Source organism: Thamnophis sirtalis, unplaced genomic scaffold (assembly GCF_051295495.1).
Source record: "Thamnophis sirtalis isolate CommonGarterSnake01/CBP01778 unplaced genomic scaffold, rThaSir2_p1.2 scaffold_13, whole genome shotgun sequence".
Classification (NCBI taxonomy): Eukaryota; Metazoa; Chordata; class Lepidosauria; order Squamata; family Natricidae; genus Thamnophis; species Thamnophis sirtalis.
The window spans coordinates 24,707,864-24,733,906 of record NW_028261393.1 but is presented as its reverse complement, the minus strand read 5'-3'; the positions used below and the strand labels follow the sequence as shown (position 1 = coordinate 24,733,906).

The window sequence follows — 26,043 nt, the reverse complement described above, 5'->3', positions numbered from 1 at the left end:
AAAAGAAGAAGGGGACGACAGAGAATGAGGTGGCTGGGTGGAATCACAGAAGCAGTTGGTGTGAGCTTAAATGGACTCCAGAGGATGGTAGAGGACAGGAAGGCCTGGAGGAATGTTGTCCATGGGATCGCGATGGGTTGGACATGACTTTCCAACTAAAAACAACGTTTTTGTTGGAAACCAGAAGTAAACACTGGTTTTTAGCAAAACTTCTGTATATTGTGGTCACATGACCCCTGGGTGCTACAAATGGCCAAAAATGTGGGACAGCTGCCAAGCGTCCAAAATGCAGTCATGTGAACTATGGGATGGATGACATTGGAACTTTGAAACTGGGTAATTAGATGGGGGGGTCTGTTGTAACTTAGAACTATCATTGAATGATTGGCTATAAGTTGTGGATTACTTCTTTTCTATCTGAGGGTTAAATAGGATTCCCCAAACTGAGCTGAACTTATCTTCCCCTCCTTAAACCCCCATTTAATTTTATTCTCTTTTCCATATTTATGAACTGTTCCTACCACTGAAAGTTCTCACAGCAGCTTACAGAATCAAAACAAAGTGAATCCTTTCTAAAACAACACCATAAACTGTGATTAAAACAAATGGCAAATTAAGATCAATAACCCTGAACAGAGAATAAAACATGAAACAGAACCAATTTTAAAAGAGCAGCAAAGAACAGAAATGCCCAAGGGGTAGAAAAACATGGCCTAGATGAAATAATTAATTCCCTCCCTGGGAATTGCATTTCACCACTGAGCACCATTATGAATATGTCCACTTCCCTAAGAGGCACTCGCTGTCTGCACCTGACGGGAATCCTTTGAGAATCCTTTGTTGGCTCTTGTTATTCATACTAAAGGAAAAGTATTAACCTCCAGCTGTTCAGTTGCTTTTTCCCTTTTATCTTCACTTCATCAAGAATGCCCAAAATGCTCTGGATTAAGTGAAAATTAAGAGAAAGTGGGTGGCACAAAGAAAAAGGATATAAATTGTAGTGGGAAAGTCTGGAGAAAGCCAAGCATGCCATGAAAAAGAGATATTTCAATTCCCATTCAAACCTATCTTTATTTTTTTTTAATATTCTTGTGATGGAATGTGCACCTGGAGAAACAGTGAGGGGAATTTTGGCAGCACAGAGCTCTCTCCCAGAAAGGAGGCAGCACATTCTGGAGACAAGCCCAAATTGACAGGCTGCATAGTCCCCAGCTGGATGGGGGAGGAAGGAAGAGGTCCAGGGTAGCTGCACACTAGTATCTCCCAGGGTATTTCTAATAGCTTAGAAGGTTACAGCTTTTGTCTGGCAAGATTCTGTCTATTAGATTCTGTCTGTGAGCAAATAAAGAATTGGGACTCAACTTGATTTCATTGTGTCATCTTTGGACTTGGGTTGACCAACTTTGGGCAGCCAAAATTTGGGTTTATTAATGCAAACAATCTATATTTCAATTTTATGTGATAGCTAAATCACAACATATTTCTAAGGACATTGACTGTTGATAGCAGTGTATTGTACAACAGTGATTTTTAGCCTCTTAACCTTGTGTATTAATATGTGTTTGCATGTGTATATCTCTGTATACATATACATACACAAGGGAACATGAAAAAGAGTAAAATATACTTTTCATTCTTTTTCATGGCTCCTTTTCTATTTGTTTAAATGTTTTCTTTGATGTATTCATTGAAAGAGAAAATATGAATGTAGAACAAAAACACGATAGAACCACCTATAGACAACTTCTTATCTCAGAAAGAGGGGTGATGGAACTAAAATCTTTAGAGGTACTTAAAGAAGAGAAGGTAGTTCAAACGTGGTTTCAGTATGGTCAACTACAGGCTAGGTGGAAAACAGATCAAAAAATTGGCTTTGTAAAAGTTGAGGATAATTTGTTTAAACAAATAAGAGATCAAAGCTCAATGCATATAAAGAGGATATATAATGTATTAGTACAGATGGATTCTGAAACGGAACTGATTAAGGATTGTATGATAAAATGGGCTCAGAATATCGAGGAACCAATAATGCTTGAAACATGGGAAAGAATCTGGGTAAGAAATGTGAAATTTACACAAGCACAAAACTTGAGAGAAAATTTTTATAAGATGTTTTATAGATGGCACCTAGATCCTAAAAAGCTTGCCTCTATGTATCCAAATGTTCAACCTAAATGTTGGAGATGTGGTTCTTGTGATGCTACATATTTTCATATATGGTGGACATGTCGTAATGTCAAGGCATTTTGGATAAAAATATGGTGGATCCTGCAAAACATCTTTAAAAGAAGGATAAAATTTACCCCCCAGTTGTTTTTACTGGGTATATGTATTGATTTTACAGCAGCAGAGACTAATTTGGTTCTGTATTTAATAACGGCAGCAAGACTCTTGGTGGCGCAGTATTGGAAGAAGAAAGATTTACCTACAATTCAAGAATGGACTTTGAAAGTTATGAACTTAGCCGAAATGGCCAAAATCTCAGCATATCTCAAAGAACATTCAAACGAGAGATATAAACGAGACTGGAAAAAATGGATTGATTACATAAAAAGTAAATATGGGACTAAGAAACTCCAGATAGCTTATGCTTAGTATCAGTAATAATTTAAATTGTTTAAAATTTGGGTAACAGTAAGAAGCTGAGTTCAATGTAGAGATATTTTAGATTGTGATTGTTCAAAAGTTATACCACGTATGGTCTTTGGGAAGTCGGGGGGAGGGAAGGGAGGTGGGGATTTAGGGGAGGGGGGAGGGGGAAATACAATATGTGTTAAATTCCATGACTGTATTTGTGTACTGTGGCTTTTCAATGTTAGTGCGAAAATAGAACAAACCGAATATACTGGAAGGTAATAGATACCGAAGGAAAGAGTCGAGTGAAAGAAGAAGGAGGGTGGAGAGGGTGAGAGAGAGGAGGAGGAGAAGGGAGGGAGGGAATGGAGAGGGAGTGATAGGGTTAAGGTTAGAAAGAAGGGGAGGGGAAGTAGGCGTAGAGGGGTGTGTGAGAAGGAAGAATGAAAGTTGGAGGGGGTTGAAAGAGGGTGTATGGTGGGCCAAGGTGGTATACTGGGTTTGTATTGTAGAGGGCATTTTCTATATAAGTGAGGGCCGTGTTTATTATTCAATGTTATATGCCCTGATTAAGCACAGTGAATATGTGATTGTATAGAATGAAAACATAATAAAATATATATATAAAAAAAAAAAAGAAAGAGAGAGGAAAAAAAAACTTCAAATCAAAATAAATTTTGAAGATTTTCATCCCATCTCTCTCCATTAGGCACTAAAGAGTCAGAAATGGCTAAATTAGCCTCATTGTGGAAGAAACCTCAGAAACAGAATTCAACACTTGGCTTTACTTTCAACAGTGAAGGAAGGCATTTAGTTCAATGAAGCATCTTTTAAAAAGTGTATGATAACTTTTTTGAAAAATAAATAAACATTTTTTCAAGTTTTTAACTACCTCATGCCCATATGCACAAGCAGAGAGAAACAAATGAACCTGGATAGTAAATTTTATTTTATTTTTTCTAAAAATGAGTATTTATACAAGTGTAAGAGAATACTAGGGGCGTGGTGTCTCAGTGACTAAGATGTTGAGTTCGTCGATCAGAAAGCTTGGCAGTTCAGTGGTTTGAATCCCTAGTGCCGCGTAGCAGAGTGAGCTCCCGTTACTTGTCCCAGCTTCTGCCAACCTAGCACTTCAAAAACATGTAAAAATGCAAGTAAAAAAAATAGGGACCACCTTTGGTGGGAAGGTAACAGTGTTCCGTGCACCTTTGGCATTTAGTCATGCTGGTCACATGACCACGGAGACATCTTCGGATAGCGCTGGCTCTTCAGCTTTGAAACTGAGATGAGCATTGCCCCCTAGAGTTGGGAATGACTAGCATATATGTGCAAGGGGACCTTTACCTTAAGAGAATACTTGTAACTCAGAAAACACCATGGACACCCCAGGACAATTTATAACCCAGCTGACATATCAAGCATTCCCAATCATGTAATTTTATTGACATGACTAAATTGTTGGTCACCTGTCAAATGTGATTTTGATTGGGTACCCTGGTTGAGCTTCAATGATCCATGCACAGTTGAGAGAGTCCTTGTAGAATCCCGGCCACCCTGGAGATAGGATCATTCCATTTGGTGAGGTCAGGTGGCCACCACAGGGAGCTATCCAGGAGAGGGAGGGAAATAAAGAAAATAAAAAATAAATATTAGTGCAAAAAGCAATACTGTAAAGAAAATTGAATTATTTATTCGTCAGTGCACAAGATATGTACAATGAGATTGGTTGAGCTCACTCAGTGCATGCCCCCCCCAATACAGCTCACAGTGAAGACAAAAAAAAAAGAAAAAAAAATCCCTAACACCCAGTCTTATTGCACCAGTGTGAACATATTACACATTGTGCCGCCCCTGCAAGCCCATCCTACCACATAGTTATGATATTATTTCACATTCAGGAGTCTGACAGCTATTGAGAACAATAGCATACCATATTTTTGGAGTATAAGATGCACCTTTCCCCCCACCTTTCCCTATAAGGTGCATCTTATAGACTGAATATGAGTGTTTTTGGCGTCCTGAACCCTCCGTGCATCACATTTTCAACCTCCCAGGCCCCCAGAAGCCCTCTGCAGTGCTCCACAAATCCTATTTTTTTCCAAAAATGGGCCCATTTTTGCAAAGAAGTGGCTTGTTTTGGGAGTTCCAAGCCATCCACACTTCACATATTTGCCTTCCCAGACCCCGGAAGCACTCTGCAAGCCAAAAACAGGCTTGAAAACGGGCCCATTTTTGGCAAAAATGGGCTATGCAGAGCACTGTATAGTAATTTTGGCATCCGGGAGAGTGAAAATGGGACACATGGAGGCCAAAAACTATTTTTTTTTGTTTTCCTCCTGTAATTTTAGGTGTGTTTTATAGTCTGGTGTGTCTTATAGTCTTACTTCCTTTCTGCTTCATTTTGTCACAGAAGGCTGTCTTCATATTGATTAACAATCCAGGGATCAACCAAGCTGAAAGACTGATCCTAAATGTCTCAGACCGTTCCTCGAATGTCCAGGCAGTGGGGGGGGGGGGGGGAGATCAGGGTCCTGCGGTCTGAATGGCTTGCAAAATGGTTGCAAGCATGTTCATGTCCAGTGGCCACGAACAGAAGGTCACCATGAGACAAAGCAGCCTTTCTTTGCCACTCACCAGGTCACCTATGTTACGTTGCAGCCCTCCAGATTTCGCTGGCCCACAATCAGTATTGCTAGGAAAGCCCATTGGGAGTTGTAGCTCAGCCTTATCTGGACTGCCTCAGACTTTCCGGATTAAATTGGGATGTGGCAGTGGTGGGTATAATGGTGCAACGGGGCCGGGCGTCCATCACATGCACGCACGCAGCACGCACATGCCCATGACGCTCCACGATGCTCCAGCTGCTTGGCAGAGCATTACACAGGCTCCGTACACTCTGTGTGCATGCGTGGAACCCTGATCGGCTCAAATACAGGTAAGGAGGGTGGGTGGGCACTCCGGAGCACCGTACCAGAATGGTACCTGGTGCTCCCAGCAGGCACCGGTACGCCCATACCGGGGCATACCAGTCGTATCCCACCACTGGGATGTGGGTCTTAGTTAGGTCAGCATGACTGATTCTGACTTACAAGGGCTTGTCAGGATTTCAGACCAGGAGCCAGGAATGAACACAGACTTGGTTCAGGTAAAACACATCACCTGTCAATGATTGATGGCTTAACAAAGGTTGGCTAGGAGTTAATTAAGCCAGCGGTTCTTAGGGAAGTAAGGGGGAAAAAAACCTTGGGGGGAAATGCCTTGTATTTTATCCCTTGTGAGACAGAGATTATATCTATTGTACTTTAGGGGAAAAAATAATTGATAGCTTGAGCAGAAAGAAATTCACTAAAAATAATTTAATTTTGTCTATTTCCTGGATCCTTTCTTGAAAGCATAATCCCCCAATCTCCCCCCCCCCCACAGTGTTCTAATGGTAGAATTTCCAAATTCCAAATCATAATCCACCAATTGCCTCCCAAGTTTTTGAAAGCAACACATTTCCACCCCATTTTTTCCAATCCCAACTGCTTTGCTCTGCCCATCTGATGATTTTTATTCCTTAAACATCAACCAGTGCCTTAAATATTCTAAGATTTCCCCCTCTTATTTAATTAAAAAAGAAGCTAATTATAAATTGCATTTAATTGAGCTCACACTGGAGGGCAAGTCCAAGGCAAGCAAGAGAGATGGGTGATAAAGGAGGACACATTGATAGTGACGAGGTTATCAAAACTGTCAGAGAATAAAAAGGAATTTGAAACAGTTTTGATACTTTTTATTTTCCTCCACCACTTAAACTAAGAGTGAGAAGGTACATGAACTATCAAGCTTCTATGACCCACTCAGAAGAGATTTTAACAAGAGTGAAGTAAACAAAGCTGCAAACAGTTTGTGAGCAATGTTGATGCTTGTTTTTGAAAAGAAATGAAAAGGCAGAACAGATAAATGTCAAATGTTACACGTCCTGTGACTGAAGAAGAATAACTTGGAGCAAGGAGCATCAGTTCTGGAGTGACTGTCATATTTTTTGTCTGGATGCAAATTGACACAATATTTGAAATTAAATGTTATCTTCCTGAATGAACTAAAACTAATAACAAGAACCTCAAAATTCATTAATGGGACAATTGTTTCACATCATAGAAGTTGCACTGGACCAGGCCTGGGGGACCCACAGCTCAGCAGCTGAGTTCATGAATGAACTTAATAAAACCCTGGGCAAGGAGCGTTCTGGGTAGGATTTCAGTTGCAACTATCCATCTGTCCTTATGCTTGCCATTAACATTCTTGGTGGCAGGGTGTTCCAGAGGGATATGATTTCTCCCTTACAGCTTTTTTACCTCCTTCCTGGTGGGAGAATATTTCATGTGGCAATTTTGCCTTCTGTATAGAATTAAGGGAATGAAGCTAACTAAAGCTGACTTCAGTGAAGCTCAAGGGATCAATAAACCAAATTCTTTTCCATTTGGGATGATTTCATCTTTAGTCATTTCCAAACTCCATTAAGAAATCAAGAAGGCATGGAATTACACTGATAAAAATACTGAATACTGAGATGTGGTTTATCTCACAACATTTTAATGCAACCTACCTGAATCTAAATATAGCAATAAATGATCCCACTGAAAACTTAATAGAACAAAAGGCCAAAGAGACAGAGAGAAAACATAAGTGCGATACTTTTTAAAAAAATTAGTCTAGCAGCTTGTCAAGTGCAAGCAAGTAGAACTATGCGTGAATCATCTCAAGCAGAAGTAGTGTTGTTAGTCACCTATGAATGTTGTCAAACTGACTGCATTCTCATGGGAATGGTCAGACAAGGCTTCCAAGATTCTGGGGGTGAAGTCAGGCCTGTGTCACTTCCTGCAGTGCGAAGATTCTATGCTCACCACCCTCTTAACACTTCCCTCCAATCGAGCTGGTTATTCTACCAAAGCAGCTGTAAGTCATGCAGGGATATCCAGGAGAGAGGGAAGGGGCTAAAAAGTCAAGATGCTGTCCACAACCACATGACAGAAGACGGCTCACTTATTTACAGGTGTTTACAACCAGGGGTGGGCATCAAAAATTTCAGAAACAGGTTCTCTGCCCATTTGCTGGGTGGGCATGGCCATGGTGGGCATGACCTAGTCAGCCTCCTGCACCACAATGGTATGTGTAGGTGTGTTTTCGCCTTCCCCAGGCTCTGGAGGTTTTCCTCAAGCCTCTGGGAGGGTGAAACTGCCTCCCTTGAGCTCTGGAGGCCTTCTGGGAGGCCCATTTTTCTCCCTCCCCGAGGCTCCATGCATTTACCTTGTATCCAAAATGGGCCATGTGGAGACTCTTGGGAGGAGCAGGGTGGGGTGGGAGGGGTGGGGCGGGGCCAGCCAGGGGTGGGATTTGGAGATTCTCCGAACCACCCATAACGTTAGCTAGGGGTTCTACCAAACCTGGGCGAACCCATAGCTACCCACCCATTTCCAACCCCATCACACAGGGTGGGGATTTGATCATGTAGTCATAGCTACCATCTTCCCTTCTTTGCTCCCTCCCCCAGGGCTCTAGATGCTTCTGTAGTTACATCAGTTTGCATACAAAATTCACATCCATTTGTTCCTCAGGTACTTCTTATATTTATTTATTTCCTTCTCTTAACTGTTATAACTAAGAAAACAGCAAGCAACATGGCAATTTACCTTCACATCTCAGGACTGCATTATCCCAAACCACATTGCCTTCCTTCAAGACACAGGTGATTGTTTCTGAGCCATGGGTCCTTATGAAGCCTTCGTCACACAGGAAAGAGACTGAGCTCCCAAGTTGGAGGCTATCACCAAACCGCTTCCCATTGACCGGCACTCCTGGGTCAGGACACTCATTGTGTCTGAAGGCTGGAAAGAAACAATAAGACATGGTGAAGCAAATGCCTTTTACCCCAAAGAAAATGGTCCTCTGCATTTGCCTTACGCTTCTTGTCTTCAGAGATGAAGTTTGGTTAACACTTTAATGGGCATCAAAAAACATCCTATTCTGTACCTTTGCTATCTCCTGCCTTCTTTTAGCAATCTTGCCAGTCCGAAATGCATCTCCAATGTGGACCTGAAGACTCTAGTTAGTGAGAAGGATGTGAGAGTGCTTGCCTGAGTGAAGTCAGTTGTTTATATGATGCAATAGACCCATATGGTCACCATTGACTGAAAGACACCGGTCCCTGTGATTCTGGAGAACCTATGGATATGTCTTTCTTTGCTGCTCTTTTTATAGAGACTTCCAAACAAAATTTATTTTCCTGATAATTAATAGGTATCCTGGCCAGTCTGATAGCATTAATCTTCAGTGGTTGCTTAAAATATGAATGTATAATAGTCATAGCGCAGGTAGCTAGATTCTGCACAGCAACACAAAAGTTTCTCTGGAACTCCATAATAATAATTTTATATAATTAATGCACCAAATCTTTTAATATTATCCCCCTGCTGTAGTTTAGTACCTAATAACTATAGACTTTCACAATTCAACAATTACTCATACATTATAGTCAGTGGTGCGATTCAATTTTTTTTACTACCGGTTCTGTGGACATGGCTTGGTGGGCGTGGCAGGGGAAGGATACTGCAAAATCCCCATTCCCTCCCGATCAGCTGGGACTCGGGAGGCAGAGAATAGATGGGGGTGGGGCCAGTCAGAGGTGGTATTTGAGTATTCTCCGAACTACTCAAAATTTCCCTACAGGTTTTCCAGAACTGGTCAGAACCTGCTGAATATCACCTCTGATTATAGCTTAGGTTACGCTCTTGTTTATGTGCAACTGATTGGTAGGCTGCTAAATTATGATTTCAACATAAATTTTATTTGTCATTGGTTATTATTTTATTCCAGAACTTTTAATTAGATATTCTTTGAATATTTTTAATTATACTGGTATTGACTGTAATAAATATGTGATTGATTGATTGACCCATATGATGGAGTAACAGATGTGAACTGTGGCTTAGAGGTTGTTCTCAACAAACGTGTTTATTTGACAGAAGTAGCTTAGATTCTACATTGTAAGAATGTAGGTTTTTATTCTTATGATCTTAAAATGGTATACATCATATTATTGATGTCTTACTTTGCAATAAAGAAAAAAAGTTAATTATATCTGAGAACCTATCACCAAGTAAGTCAGATACGGGGTTAAGTATCTGGGGTGCTAAGACTTATGTGAAGGCTGACTGTTGGTAAGAGAAGGCTGTTGAGTAAGATAAAAGGACTTGATTTGCCCACAATCTCTCAGTGTGAGGCTCCCTGAACTGATGTGTTCAGAGTCACACTGTGTCTGAATTGGGTAGCTACATAAATGTGTTTATGTGGCTACATAAATTTGTTTAATAAAAATAAATACGCATGGCAGAAGATAATTAGAGGAATGTCTATATCCAGAATCAAGTCAGAATAGTCATATTCAATTCCATTGTCTGGCCTTGATACAGAATAGAAATAGTTGCCCTTAGAGTGATTTAGAAAACCATAAAATAACAATAAAATCTGTGCATCTCTAGCTACAAATATTTAATCCATAACTCATATGACATAAACGTTGCCCAGAGAAAATGGGCAGGTATTGAATACCAAATTAAAAAGTAAAGATTTCAAGTGCCTTAACACAGAGTTCCTCAGCGTTTCTGGCTTTGCGGACCGGTGGGAGGGGAAAGAGGGGATGGTTACATGCGAGCAGCCAGCAAGTGCTCAGACAGCTCCAATTGTGTGGGCAGTGTGCACACACACCTCTTGCTCATTTAAATGGAGCACACCCATGCTCACCTGCTGCTCAAGCAAGTAAGGATGTGTGTGCATGTGTTCACCAGCCATTTCCATGGCCTGGTTGCAAAACCCTCATGGCCCACTAGTGGGGGAACCCTTGCCTTAGGTAAAGGTAAAGGTTCCCCCCCACATGTGTGCTAGTTGTTTCTAGCTCAGGGATGGTGCTCATCTCCGTTTCAAAGCCAAAGAGCCAGTGCTGTCTGAAGACGATTCTGTGGCCATGTGGCCAGCATGGCTAAATGCTGAAGGCGCACATAACGCTGTTACCTTCCCACCAAAGTGGTCCGTATTTTTCTACTTGCATGTTTTATGTGCTTTTGAACTGCTGGGTTGGCAGAAGCTGGGACAAATAATGGGAGCTCACTCTGCTATGCGGCACTCGGGATTCAAACTGCTGAACTGCCGATCGTCTGATCAACAAGCTCAGTGTCTTAGCCACTGAGCCACTGTGTCCCTTCCCTTAACACATGCCAATAATATAGGTCTTTAGCATGCCCTTTTCTTTCTTTCCTTCTTTCCTTCTTTCCTTCTTTCCTTCTTTCCTTCCTTCCTTCCCTCCCTCCCTCACTAACTTTACATTTGCCCTTTTCAGTTTGAGATGTTTCTTGAACCTTTAAAATACTCTCAGTATTCTTGAAGTGGACTATATTTACATTCAAAAACAGACATTCTCAACTTAGAAGTACACTACTTTATCAAACAAAATGTTTCAAGGTTTGACAATATCAATTATACCATTTCATTAGGTGGATGAGTAGCTACAAGACTATTGGTACGAATTTATGAAGTTTGTGCCCTATAGTAGCTTGTCTTTCTTTTCCCCATTTTAATCTAAATACGTAGGAATTTTTAAATACCAACATTTATTGGATTTATATGCATTTTTGCTGGTGTCTTCAATATAACTCGCTACCTAAACTTAATCCATTTTCTGTTATTGGCATCTAGGTTTACCACAGCAAGAACAGAAGCTTCTGAAACGGAATATTGCATTCATGGAATGAGGATTCAATAACAACATGTAAGACAGTTTATCTAGCAGGAGAGCTGAGAGACACTTTATTCACCTTAATTCAATATGTTCATAATAATCAGATGGTGCTCTTGTCCTTGTAGTTATATTTTTCTTTTTGGAAGAGTAAGATTATTTGCAAGAAGAAGGTCTCCAGAGTTTTAGGCAGGAATATTTTGCCAATTCGATTTGGAGATGTGAGGGGATGAATCTGAAATTTGCCACATGCAAAGTGTAGGCTGTAAGACTTGAGGTAGCTGTTCCATGCATATGGTGACAATCAGTGGTGGAAACCTCCTTGTTCAACAACTGGTTTGGTGGTCATACACTTTGTGGGTGTGTATGCCCATGTGTGATGTGTGCTGCACACACATGCACAGTTTGAAAAAATCTTCACTTCCGTGGTCTTTTTTTTTTTTTTTTGAGGAGTAAGACAGCTGATTAATGTGGGGATCTGCTCTGCCACGCGAATCAGCTGAGAAGATAAAGGTAGGAAAATAGAGTGGGTGGGCAGATGGGCCCATCTGATCATCAGGGAAAACCGGTTCCCTCCCAGCTGATCATCAGAGCTACCGGTTCGCCCAAACTGGTCCGAACTGGTAAAATCCCACCCCTGGTGACAAGGATAACTTTCTTATGCCTAATCCAAATCTACACTTTTAAAACTTTACCAACAACAATTTGAGCAAAGACCAAGAACCCCGCAACAACCAAATGACAAAAATAAAGCCCCTTCAAACCCCCACCCCAAAATATAGGTTAGTGACTTTGATCAACTTGTCCTCTAATCCAGTATGACAAATTATTTTTTAATAATAGCTGGTTTGCAGTCGCCAACCAGAAATCCCATTAATTTTGTAGAGCTGTCAACCACTGTTGTAACAAAGGTCGTTTATCATTCTTGCCAAGTCAATCTAATCATGTTCCATAGAAAATTATAGGAGAGAGCTTTAGTGCAAATTGTCATGCGAAACTGCCATGCACTTCACTATGAAAAGCTTGGAATTAAGAGGATCCAAGAATAATTATTGCTCGTGTTTTTGCTATAGGCAATAAAGTTGTTTCTTCACTTTATAGTGTAGTAGCTGATAACCCAGCATTTCCTGGGTATTTATTCATAGGGGGAAAATATCTAGACCAAACGTAATTTCTAATGTTGGGTTTTCCCCCTTACCAGAGGGAGCCCCGTTGTGGAGTACTGTGAAGCCATTACCATGGCAACTCCACTGCGCTGTACAGTAGAAACCATTTTACGGCAGTACAGTAGAAGCCATTTTAAGGCACAACAGGCTGTATCTTAACAGAACACAGACCCCGAGGGGTGTTAGGGGTACCTTACCCCCACAGTATTTTTTTTCCAGAGAGTAAGTCATCTGTGTACCAAGTTTGGTTGAAATTGCTCAAGGCATTCCAGAGTTATGCTGGAATACACACACACAGTATATATATATATATAGATTTGGTTGTTTTAGGAGTTTTAGTGGGACAATCTAGTTTCCCAATTCAGCCTTTGCAGGATAACAGTGATCATGAATTCACTGCACTCGCTACCATCAGATTTCTAGGCCTAAGTCAGTAGCAAGATGTATCAGGTACTGCTTTGTCAAAATCAAATCTGTCCATAAGCAGTGCGCTTGCAAAGCATGGGCTTCCATGCAAAATGTGGGAAAGAGTCTGGTTCCATAAAGATGGGAAGATTTGGAGCTACCCACAATAGGGGAATGATTGGTGAAGATAATGGGACTTAGATGGCTAAACTGACTTCTTTGATCCAAGAAAAAAATAATATCTAAGTTTACTATCGACTGGAAACTCCTTTTTGTATAAAAGACAAAAATAAATAAACAAACCAACATGATTTATGGTTTTAATGATCAGACAGGATGATGATAGAAAGAAGAAAGTTAGATGTAGAGTAAGAAGTAAATTTATAATTGCATTTATAACTACTGTAAAGAAAATTGGAAGCTGTATCTTTTCTCCTTTCTTTTCTATTTTTCCTTTTACTTCCACCCCTTTCTTGTACTTTTAGCTTTCCCTTTGATTTCTTTTTATTTTTGTTATTTTATATTAGTTTTTATTAGTTTTATTTTTTTTAAAGAGAAATATTGTATGTGGAATAGATAATAAACCTCCTGTTCAGACTTTTTCCCTCTAAAAGTTAGTACAGAAATCTATTTCACCAAACCTTTAATCCCAGCTGAATGTTTATGTGAATCCATTTGTGGATGGGAATTTGTTATTTGTTTTGGCACAGTTAGTCCTCAATTTACAATGGTTCATTTAGTGACCATTCAAAGTTACATTGACATTGAAAAAAGTGACATGACCATTTTTCCTACTTATGACCATTGCCCCATCAACATGGTCACATAATAAGCAAAGTCAATGGGAAAACCAGATTCACTTAACAACCATGTTACTAATTTAACTGCAGTGATTCATTTAATAAGTGTGGTAAGAAAAAGCGTAAAATGGGGCAAAACTCACTTTACAAATTTCTCACAAAATTTCTAGGCTCAATTGTGGTCATAAGTCAAGGACTAGCTGTTTATTGTTAATATATTTTACTTTGTTTTATGTTACCTACAGTCTACTGATTGGGGCAGGTTCCAAGCTTAACAAACAAATAAAGCAATAAAAGCATTTTTAATCCATTAAAACTGTATCAATCGATCAATCAATTTTTATTATGGTCACAGGTCAGCATTAAAACTGTATTTATATGTCTCTTTATATAAAATTCAATAACTTTATTTTTTGGGCTGCAATTGTTTACCACATATTTAAATATATTTTACAATAATTGCAAAATGAATCTACATCTGGGGTTTTGACCTTTTCCCCAAATCATATATGGTTCAATGGTCAGTTTAAATTTATATAGTGCTAAATTTAAGGACTTCGATGATTCATAACTAAGATTTGTACTATGAGCCTGTTCTCACAGTAGTAGTATACTAGTATAATTTTAAGACATATTGCAATTTGCATGGGTTTTAATTTTTTCTATGTGAATGGATTGAATATTGCACTATTTTCTATTTTCCCTAGACAAGATTTGTTCAAAAGCACTGAAGATTCAGAAAATACATATTCTAATGCTCTAGTCTAGTGGAACATTTTTGGGGGCAGCATAATCAATTTTTGATGTTATCTTCCACTATCAACCTCAGAGGTACAATGCTTAAACTATTATCAAAACTTTAATTAAAAGTTAGTTGTTGTGTTACCTACCGTCTACAGATTGGGGCAAGTTACAAGTTTAACAAAAAATAAAAATTAGCTCTTCATGTTACCTACCATCTATAGATTGGGGCAGGTTAGCTCTTGTCTTACTCCTATCCCACAATTTTGACTTATCTTCCTGAATATTTTTTGTGTGTGTGTGTGTGTGTAGAAAATTAGGGAAGTATGTATGTAACTTTTGGCAACCACAGGAAGGTCCTCTACTTACAACTATTTTCTTAGCGACAGTTCGATGGGCATCGAGAAAAGTGAATGATGACTAGTTTTCACACTTATGATGCATCAAAATTCAGGAGCTTGGCAACCCACATATATTTACAGTGGTTGCAGTATCCCAGGGTCATGTGATCATCATTTGCTACCTTTCCAGTTGATTTCCGACAAGCGAATGGGGGAGGTGGATTTGCTTAACAACTGCATGGCTCACTTAACAATTGTAATGATTCCTTTGAAAACTAAAGGAAAATGGTCATTAAATCAGGTGTGACCCGCTTAACAACCACCTTGCTTAGCACTAGGAATTCTGGCTTCAGTTGCAGTTGTAAGTCAAGGTCCGTACTGTAGAATTAAAAACTAAACCCAAATATGCCACGTCAATCAATTCAGAGAAACTTGCGACACATTTTTAACTTAATTGTTGCTCCTACTTATGGTATTTCTCATTCCGCAAAGATGTGAAAACATCAGATTTTAGTCAAAATATGCAGCTTAAATATTAAATATTCAAAAGCTACAAATATGTATATGCCACGAATCCCTTGAGTCAGTAGAACTTTGCAGCTGCAAAGCATATTAACATCAAACGATGTTGACATTTGTCATTCACTTACGAGGTTTAATTTACCTGAAAATTATCTGAAAAGAGGATGCAGAACAGATAGTGGCAAACAAATAATGCTAGCTATATTAGGAAAGACAGTGAGAATATACAACAGGGAAAAAATATGTTAAAGAACGGGAGAAATTGACATGTCAAACAATGAAAGAAGGGCAATTTGCATTTTAAAAAGATTCTCGAGCAATTTATATTCCGCAACATAAATTAAAGGAAGATATGCACAGAGGCTCCATATGTTAAAAATTATGGTGAACGTATCGTAGTTATGATCTCTTGGATCACAGGACAGTTTTAAATTTCAAGAGCATGTGGTAGATGCATTCTAAGTTGGTTGGTTTCCAGTTTGCTTCTGGGCCCAATTCAAGGTGCTGGTTTTCATTTTTGAAACCCTAAATAGCATAGAGCTGAGCTATTTGAAGGACTACCACTCCCTGATTACACCTACCCATCCTAAAATATATGAAGAACAGTTGCAGGAATGGGTATGTCTAGTTTAATGAGAAGAAGGACTAGGGGAGACATGATAGCAGTGTTCCAATATCTCAGGGGTTGCCACAAAGAAGAGGGAGTCAAACTATTCTCCAAAGCATTTGAAGGTAGAACAAGAAGCAATGGATGGAAACTACTCAAGGAGAGAACCAACCTAGGATAAATTTCTAATCAATTTAGAAATCAAATTTAGAACAATTAATCAGTGGAATAATTTGCTTTCACAAGTTGAGGGTTCTCCATCACTTTTTAGGTTTTTTAGAAGAGATTTGACCAACCATTTGTCTCAAATGATATAGGGCTGTGATAGTGAACCTATGGCACGCATGCCACAGGTAGCACACAGAGCCCTCTCTCTGAGCATGCGAGCTGTCGCCCTAGCTCAGTTCTACCATGCATACCTGCGCGCCTCCCACTGGCCAGCTGGCCCGTTTTTGCTCCTAGGAGCAAAAACTGCAGGGAGGCCTACTAGGCCCAAAATGGATGGAGCATGGGAGATTGCACACACATTGCTCAGAGGGGTGCACTGTGTGGGGGGGTGTCACATGGGCATTGCATTATGGGCGCTTTCGGCACATGACGACAAAAAGGTTAGCCATCAATGATATAGGGTCTCCTGCTTGAACATGATATTGGACTAGAAGACTCAAATGAAGGTCCCCTTCAACGCTATTATTCTGCTATCCCATCAGATCTTTCAGGAGGGACATTTTACTGGTGGGACACAAGAGACGAGCCTTTTCTGTCACTGTAGTCCTTCTATATGTTTCTATGTATGTTTTATGATTTTAATGTGATTTTGTAAAAATGTTTTTTGTGGATTTTATTGTAACCACCCCCTTTTGCTTTGTCCAAGATTGGAGACCATGCGAATTTGATAAGTAAGTAAACAAATCTCCTTTGGAAGCCTTGATTGTTCACAAATGGCTGTGATGCTGAGTGTGCACCCTCCCCACAAACAGGATATTGTCTCCATCCTAGTAGAACCTTTGTGGAGCCAAAATGACTCCTTCTCATACATACAAAGCTAGAGGGTCATGCATTATTTTGTGGCATGTCCGTGACTTACCCTGTTTCACTGAAAATAAGCCCTCCCTGGATAATAAGCCCAATCGGGCTTTTGAGCACATATACTAAAATAAATCCTCCCCTGAAAATAAGCCCTCCCTGAAAATATTGCAACACAGCAGCAGCCATGAGGTGACCATGCTTGCCGCCTCCTGCACCTCAAAAATAATAAGACCTCCCCGAAAATAAGGCCAAGCACTTATTTCAAGGGTCAAAAGAAAATAAGACCCTGTCTTATTTTCAGGAAAACGTGTGATTTAATTGACTATTTAAGATTGGTTAAGTTTGGAAGCCTTCTATCACGAGAAATACCCTGGAGAAAACAAAAACAAACCCCATCCGATCCAATATTGATTTACCAGCAGTAGCATTTGTACTGATCTGAGCATTTCTAGCTGCCACTCTGATTGAGAACAACAAAGAGGTAGCCCTGATTGCTTCCTTGCACACCTGTTCATATAGTACCATCCTTTGCTTTCTGTTGACTTACTGGTAAATGTGATGTTGAAGCCACGCTTCTCAGTGGAGTGATCTGTCTGGAATTCCAACCTGGCAACATGGCCACTACTGGTCAGAGAAGATGGGAGTTGGTTTCCAGAGAAGGTCCCAAGGGTGGGTGATTCAGCTGTTCCACCATCCTTCACCGCCAAGAAGTCAAACTGAGGCTCCACGTCAAAATCATTGAAAGCCAAATGGATCCGACTTTCAGGTTTTGCGATGATTAGCCAAACGCAGTGCAAGCTGCTGCCATATTCCTCGGGGTAATTCGGGGAGAGCACAATCCCAGATGGACTAGTGAAATTGAAGAAGCAGGAAACTGCAGTGAGAAAAACAAAAGAAAGGGAGGAAGGAAGAGGAAAGGAGTGTCACAATGCCTGCAACTTAATCAGATGAATTTAATGCCAGTTCTTTGCATTCTTGAGGTTGTAAAGACAATGTAAAAAGAGAAACAGAAAATGAAATTCAAGAATTGCTATCTTGTCAGTTAAATATAAAGCTATCTATTTCTCAAAGCAGCTTTTCTCCCTTTAATCTTTGTTTTGTTTTCTATTTTCGTACTTTGGAATATTCATCAACAGTAAAAATTCTAGACTGGAGATCTCAGTATTACACATCAAGCTACAAATAGAAATCCTGATTATATTACAAAATAATTATATGCAGTTTGTGATAGCCTATCAGTGCCACACTTAGTTTTATCTGTACAATTGAAGGAACTGTACGATTAACACCTCAAATTTATACCAATGCAATTTTTTTCTTATCTTTAAAAGTTTTAAGTTATCAAATTATTGCATCAGGAAAATTTAGGTGTGTTTTCTTTTGTAGAAATGCCAGTGTACCTAACTGATATCTGAATTCTGTAATGTATTAATTGGATCTTTTATACAATAAAAAATGAACTACCAAAAAGGGGAAAAAATAGAATCCTCTTTGATTGAAGATAAATTCAGAAGAGTGAAGGATAATTAAAAATTATTTATATATCTCTATTGTATATGATACAACGTTCAATCCCCGCCCACCAGTTTCAATAAATAAGTAGGAATTTTCAAAGGGGAGAAAGTAGGTCTGAATTCAGGTTGAAAATGCAATAAAGGAAAAAGCAATATTTATTGACCCTAAAGGGGTCTTTGCTAATCTGCTTTACAGGATGAGTAATTAAAGTGAAAAAACCAACACTCTTTACCATAATATGTCAATTAAAACCGTCTATATGAAGTTGTGGAAAACAACCCAAATCTTGGAACTTAGGAATATTACGTTAAATATGAGATACAGCAATTGGATATGATAAAATTATTTGGTTGATTTTGGCATTCCAAGTCTATTTGTGTATTTACTAGTTTTAAGTATATTTTTCTAGAACGTACAGTATTTGAAATAATTTTCTGACAAAAGGTTTTGAAATTGACCACTGACATTGATTTAATGATTCGTAGAATAAGCTCAAGGTAAAGGTAAAGGTTCCCCCCATACATAAGTGCTAGTTGTTCCCGACTCTAGGGGGCGGTGCTCATCTCTGTTTCAAAGGTGAAGAGCCAGCACTGTCCAAAGACATCTCCGTGGTCATGTGGCCAGCATGACTAAATGCTGAAGGCGCACGGAACACTGTTACCTTCCCACCAAAGGTGGTCCTTATTTCCCACCCACCCACCTACAGGCTAGGTCTGTTTGTAGTAGTACAAATTGAAGGGCAGACCCAGATGGAGAAAAATACAAAATTTGAGGGAGCTAAGGTCTCATTTCAAAGGTTTGTTCCCCAAAACAATGTGACAATATATGTGCAATCCTCCCCATGGCATTACTGCCATTTGTAAATGAGGAAAAAGAGGTAACAATTCTGTCCTGGAACACGACACACACAAACAGACACACACAGAGTACAAAGCTATGGCCAACACTGAAAGCAGTACCTGCTACTCATGTGAAAAGAAATATGTAATGAAACCAATGTAATAATTTTCATTAAGATCTGACACTGTCCTCTTTAAAATAATGTTTACTATGAACAGAGTGAGGTAAATTTGTTTTGTTTCTATAACATTAACCTCTAAGTACAAATATATTTGATATTTATACCTTTAAGCACTAGAATTTTTGTTTTAAAAACCCTCTACTTAAACATTTTTGCAACTGTCTTCCTCAATATACGTTTATTTTTTCTAAACACATTTTCCTAATATACAGTATTCTATGTTGTATGCAATTTATACAATACTTATTTTTTTAATTCCAATATTTTGAGTGTTGAATGGCATGCCACCTTCCAGAGAAATACCAAAATCAGAATACAGAATTTCAGTTTGTATAACAACCTCAAGCTGTACCAAGATAAATCTATATTTATTAATTAAACAAATTTATAGAACCATTCATCCATCTTGACAAACCTAACTTTCAGTGACCAACAATTTATAACCCCAATTAAAACACTTATTTGAATGTTGAATTGTAAACCAAACAAGTTTTGCCCAATTATAGAAACTTAAAGAGTGAATGGTCCAAGGTATCTAAAGGCTAATTAGATAACAGGCCCACCCTCATTTATCATACCTATCAGAGAGAAGAGATAAATTAGATAGAAACAACAGAAAAATATCTGTACAGTTGAATTATGGAGTTCTTATGGAACAGCTTGCCTACAGAAGTTGTGAGTTTTCCATCACTGGAGGTTTTTCAGAAGAGATTGGACCTCCATTTGTCTGGAATGGCATCAGATCTCCTTTGATCAGGGAGTTGGACTAGAAGACCTCAAAGGTCCCTTCCAATTCTGTTTTACTGTTACTGTTATTGAAGAACAATTTAAAGTCACCACAATAGCATCTCCTTTCCTATTTCTGTTCTCCAACCATATTGGATATTCTCCAAGGAAGAAAATGAGAGTATACTTTAAATCTTATATAAATAAATCCCTTAGAATTGAATTATAGCTGGAATAAAGGAAAACCAATGCAATTTCCATGTTTTTATTTTACATTTCTTGTAAAGTCATCTCCACCTCTTGGGATGCTAAATTTTACAATACAACCCCATCTTGGGTAAAGGAACAATTTTGTTGGTTTGGTTTGAAAGGCCAGCATTCAGTTTACCTGAATATCATTGGATTTGGTGTTATAAAAGACAGGGGGACAGTCTCCTTCCTATCCATCTCTGTCCACAGTTGCACTGTGTGAACATCCTTTCAAGGATACTCAAGACAGAGGCTCAAACGCAGAATATCTATATCAATCTCTGCTTGCTATGGGAGAAGACAGTAGAGCCCTTCTTCCAGTATGTCAAGTATCAATTTCCAGAATATGGAGGCTACACGTTCCTCCTGACTGTCATCTTTCCCAAAACTGCAAACTCTTTTTTTCCTACTCTTCTTTCTTCCTCAGGATTTCTGGATATTTCAAAATATAAAGTTATCTCTTCTGCTCATCAAGCGGCTGAGCTTTCTACATTGCCCACCCTTTTCCCCAGTCCTCCTGGGCTTAATTCCAAACAGCTGCTATGGGCGGAAGCCAAATTGTATCTCTCCCTTGGACTTGCCATGATAATTTTATACACCTCTATCACATTCCCCCCTCCCATTCCCAAAAGTGGTTCCAACATTCTGCAGATAGCAGGCATGGATGGTTAGACAAATACCATGAGAAGCCCGAGAAAAAAAAGTTGCCATGGCATTCCCTGAGCAGCGTGCAAGGAATCTACTGCTCAGAGTCCAGCAAATAAAACAACTGTATTCCAGCTCCTGATATGCACTTCCATGCCGACTTAAGGCAAAAACCGCTCCCCATCCTCTGCCATTATGCCATCATCAGAAAGGAGACCAGCAGCTTCAGCTAACGAGGTGTGAAGCCAGATGGTGGCATAGTGAAGGCAATTAAGAAAAAAATGTTTAGAGCACAACTGTGAATATGGATCTTGCTCAGCCATCGAGAGGGAGCGTTTACCACACTGTGGCTGATGAGGTCCATTGGCTTCCCAGAGCAAAGAGGATCTTTAATTGGACCCATCTCCTGGATGTCCAATCCATTTACAGCGAGGCTGGTTTATTCCACCTGCAAACATTTGCCTTCCACATTTTGCCTGCCTCCTCCTGGTCCTTGCCCATCACCTACAGCCCACAGCAGACATTTCATGCTAATTAACAAGCAGGAATATAATGATGCTCAGATGCGCTTTCTTAAACATATAACTATAATGAACTGGGCCTATTTGTCATGTCTTTGCTTGTATTTTCTCCTTGCCAAATGGCTAATGGCTGCATTTTATCTTTTAGCGGCTAAACAGAGGCTGACAAACTTCTATTGGCTTAACTTTGAATACTGTGTGTTGTTTTAATTAGGGTGATGAGGAGTAAGTTGGATTGTCCAAAGGAGTTTTATTTGGATGGGCTGAAGGGAAGGAGGTAGATTTGCACCAAATACTCAGTTTTGTTTTATGTTTGTGCATGTATTTATGTATGTTCCTAAAGGAAATCAACCTGGCCCCAACCTTAACCCTAACCCTCACAGCTTCAATCTCAAACTGTCTCCCGTTGAACTCACCCCATTACTAAGAGGTCCGTAAAGGGGGCATGCATAAGTGCACCAGCATGTCTCCCATCCCTGTCCTACTGTCCCCATTTATTTGTATTCATTTCCTTTGTTCATGTCCATGTTCATACTTATACCTGCTATCTTGTACATGTTTGACAAACTAACTAACTAAATAAATATTTTGGCCAGCAAATGGGGAGAGAGAACTCATTGGGAAAGACCCTGCTGCTAGGAAAGAGTGAAGGCAAAAGGAAAAGGCCATGGCCAAGGATGAGATGGTTAGATAGTGTGATTGATGCGATGAACATAAATTTAGGCAAACTCCAAGAGACAGTGGAGGACATGAGGGTCTGGTATGCTAAGGGTTCATGGGGTTGGGAAGAATCAGACAAATTTTGTGACTGAACAAATGTGTTATGTGTATAAGAAAAAAACAGGAGACCATATTTCTCTTTCTTAGCAGTTTTCTACCAAAGTTTAAGTGAATTTCAACTAATAAATGATCTGTCCTACACATTGGCAATAAATATCAGAACACCAAATAAATTTGGGCAGAAATGATCTCGTAGATGACCCTCACTCTGTCAAGGACCTTGGAGTACTCATCTCAAAGGATCTAAGCCCCAGAGCTCAATGTAACAGCATTGCCGAAAAAACATTAAGAGTTGTTAACTTGCATTGCTAACAAGGGCATACAAAACCTTTGCCAGACCAATTCTTGAATACAGCTTGTCCGCCTGTAACCCACACTGCATATCGGACATAAACACGATTGAGCAGGTTCAGAAGTATTTCACGAGAAGAATATTCCACTCCTCTGCCCACAATAGAATTCTCTATGCCACCAGGCTTGAAATTTTGGGCTTGGTCAAACTGGAACTGCACCACCTAAAGTTCGATCTAAGCATAGTACCCAAAATTGTCTGCAATAATGTCTTGCCTGTCGATGACTTCTTCAGCTTCAACTACAATAATACATGGGCAAATGATGCAAACTTAAGGTAAACCACTCCAAACTGGATTGCAGAAAATACAACTTTAGCAACAGAGTGGTCAATGCCTGGAATGCTCTACCCGACTCTGTTGTTACATCCTCAAAACCCTCACAGCTTCAACCTCAAAATGTCTACCATAGACATCACCCCATTCCTAAGAGCTATGTAAGGGGCGCGCGTAAGTGTACCAGCGTGCCTACCATCCCTGTCCTATTGTCCCCACTTATCTGTATTAACTTCTTTTGTCCATGTTTATGTTCATACCTATACTTGTTATCTTGTACATGTTTGAAAAACAAACAAACAAAAAAATAAAATAAATATTGGTGAATTTTCTGGGAGCGATAGAAAAGTACTTTGGAGCCAAAGGTAGAATGCTTCAATTGTGATTATTTTAAAGGTAATAGGACTTTCCTGGAGAGAATATTTCCTGAGGCCACAAATATCTTGAAACATTTGTCCACTGAGACAAAAAGAACTAGGAACTAAAACCAGAACTAGTGAAAAACAAAAACAGAAAAAACTAGTACTAAGTAGAAAATTCCCTTGCATGCAATTCATTTCTTGAAGGAAATATTGCTTGCAAAAATTATTTGGAAAGGGAAGAGAATATGGAACAATTTTGTCAAAATCCTTAAGGTTCTTGCAGTGATTTAATGATGAAGTGACTAAAGGATATGTGTGAGAGTCATTAATCTGCTTTCAGTGTTTTTAAACATTTCTGAAATATTTTAAAAACCTGCAGCCTCTCTGGTCTTCTCAGCTCCTATTAATCCAGAGGGAAGAGATAAAGAAAGATGTCCTCACCCTCCCCCATCCCAAAACCCCCCAATGGTACTTTTTTAGCTTTGTTTATTGTTATCATGATTACCAGGAGAAAAAAAATTCTGCCTTAAAAAAAAAGATTTTTCAAATTAAAGAAATCCCCTGTACCAGACATTTGAAAAATTTGTGACACATTACCCTTTTAAAGTAAAAAAGGGAGTTTATGCGATCCCAATGGTTAGAATTTCACTGCAATTCAACTTGAACAAAAAATAAATCTACTGTTTAATTTCAATCATTAAATGTTCCTCTGTATATCAGATAAAAAAGTGACATAACCTTACAAAATTGTAAAAAAGGAAATAAGAGAAAAAATCCCTAATTATTTGAAACCTTAATTTAATGAGGAGGATGGGCTGCTTATTTTTGCATAATCTCAAACATGTAAAGATAGGCACTTATTCACCAAAAACAGAAAGAAAAGGTGTTTCTTAAACCAGCTTCTTTTGAACGGCTCTAAAAATGCTGCCGCTTATAAAATATTGCAGGCTTAAAATTATTTTGGGTTCCTCTTTCTCCCAGCGTAGCTCAAACTGAGGTAATCTCTCTTCTCTTTCAGTTCTGGTGCTGGTAAATTGGTCTGTATACATTGCAATTATCTTTTCACTGAAGTTGCAAATCCCTGGTCCCTTCCTCTTCATTTTTGAACCATCCCTTAAAGACCTATAAAATACATTTACATGACTTTCCACATCTAATTCATTTTAAACCAGATGTTAGTTAAACTTAAGCCTGGTTTTGTAGTTTAATATAAACTGGTTTTCTCAGTTGCAATGTATGGCTGTAAAAGTTGGATCACAAGAAAGGCTGAGCACCAAAAAAATGAGGCCTTTGTACTATGGTGCTGGAGAAGAATCCTGTGAGTCTCTTGGACTGCAAGGCCATCAAACCAGTCAGTCCTAGAGGAGATCAACCCTGACTGCTCTTTAGAAGGCCAGATGCTGAAGAGGAAACACCAATACTTTGGCCAGGAAGGACTCACTGAAGAAGAGCCTGATGCTGGGAAAGACTGAGGCGACGACAGAGAATGAGGTGGCTGGATGGTGTCATCGAAGCAGTAGGCATGAGTTTAAATGGAATCTAGAGGATGGTAGAGGACAGTAAGGTTTGGAGGAACATTGTTAATGGGGCCGCGATGGGTCAGACACGACTTCACAACTAACAACAACAACATAAACTGAATCTATTTGGATATTTTATGAGTCACTGTATTGTGCAAATGCAGAACATGAGTTAATTCAATGACCAGATTAATCATATTGTGTGAACACTGCTAATACAAATAAAGGCTGAGAGCTATCAATCCAGGTAGCAGAAAGGTAACTACTTGCCATCTGAACTCCCCCCCCCCCCAAAAAAAATCTGGTATTAATGTTGCAAATAGCTGCATAAGTCTGGAAAGGCTTGGGTTGAAATCCTCCTTGAAATTAAAAGAGAGATCTTTAGCCAGGCTTAATTAGCCTAATCATGGAAAACAATATTTAATTCTATTTTCCCCATTCATTTATATTCTACAATTGTAGTACTCTCAAGGTGAATGCAGAGTAATCTACTTCTGAATATTGTAATTGAAAAATGAAATAATTATGTGTATGAAAAAGGCATCTGTTGGAAGGGTCAAACAAGTCAAGAGGTGGTCACAACTTTCTCTTGACTTTTGTTGACACTCCCCCCTTCTGAAGATGCCTCTAGCACAATTGTGATAAATGAAACAATTTGCTTTCTTTGTAGGAATAGGAGAAACCATGAAGGTTAGTAATTTGTACATATTAAGAAAAAGCTACAGTTTCCCTTATAGTGCTGTCCAAACTACTCTTTAGAACGTGCACAACAAATAGATTTGGTCATCTGGCTTGGCCATGGATATGCATTTGCAAACACAGGAAGAGATTCAGAAGAGATTTCAGAAATTATTCCCTATTATTTGAGCAGTATCTGGTGGGCCATTTCTTTTTCAAGCCAACAATCAAAGGAACCAAACTTAATAAGATTAATAGAGTCCCAGTGGGACTTTAATCTGCAGTTTTACTTTGCTGTGGCAATTTTTTCCTGAAGCTCAAGGAACCACCCACAGTTGATTTAAAATTTAGCAGTCCTTAGAAAGGAATAAACAATTTATATACCTCAATGCTTCATTCTTTGAAAATTAGCTGTCAACCTAAAAACAGATGTACAACAAAC

The 26,043-nt window shown here is 39.1% G+C and overlaps 1 protein-coding gene across 1 annotated transcript in view; it reads right to left on the bottom strand.

The window, feature by feature from the left end:
• CSMD2 (CUB and Sushi multiple domains 2) overlaps window positions 1-26,043 on the bottom strand; it is a 771,224-nt gene that overhangs the window by 240,105 nt on the left and 505,076 nt on the right. Inside the window, exons 14-16 of the mRNA XM_087728138.1 lie at window positions 17,506-17,832; window positions 8,250-8,444; window positions 4,041-4,179 (exon numbers count right to left, since the gene is read on the bottom strand). Coding sequence (XP_087584264.1) covers window positions 4,041-4,179; window positions 8,250-8,444; window positions 17,506-17,832 — 661 coding nt within the window. The remainder of the gene's footprint in view (window positions 1-4,040; window positions 4,180-8,249; window positions 8,445-17,505; window positions 17,833-26,043) is intronic.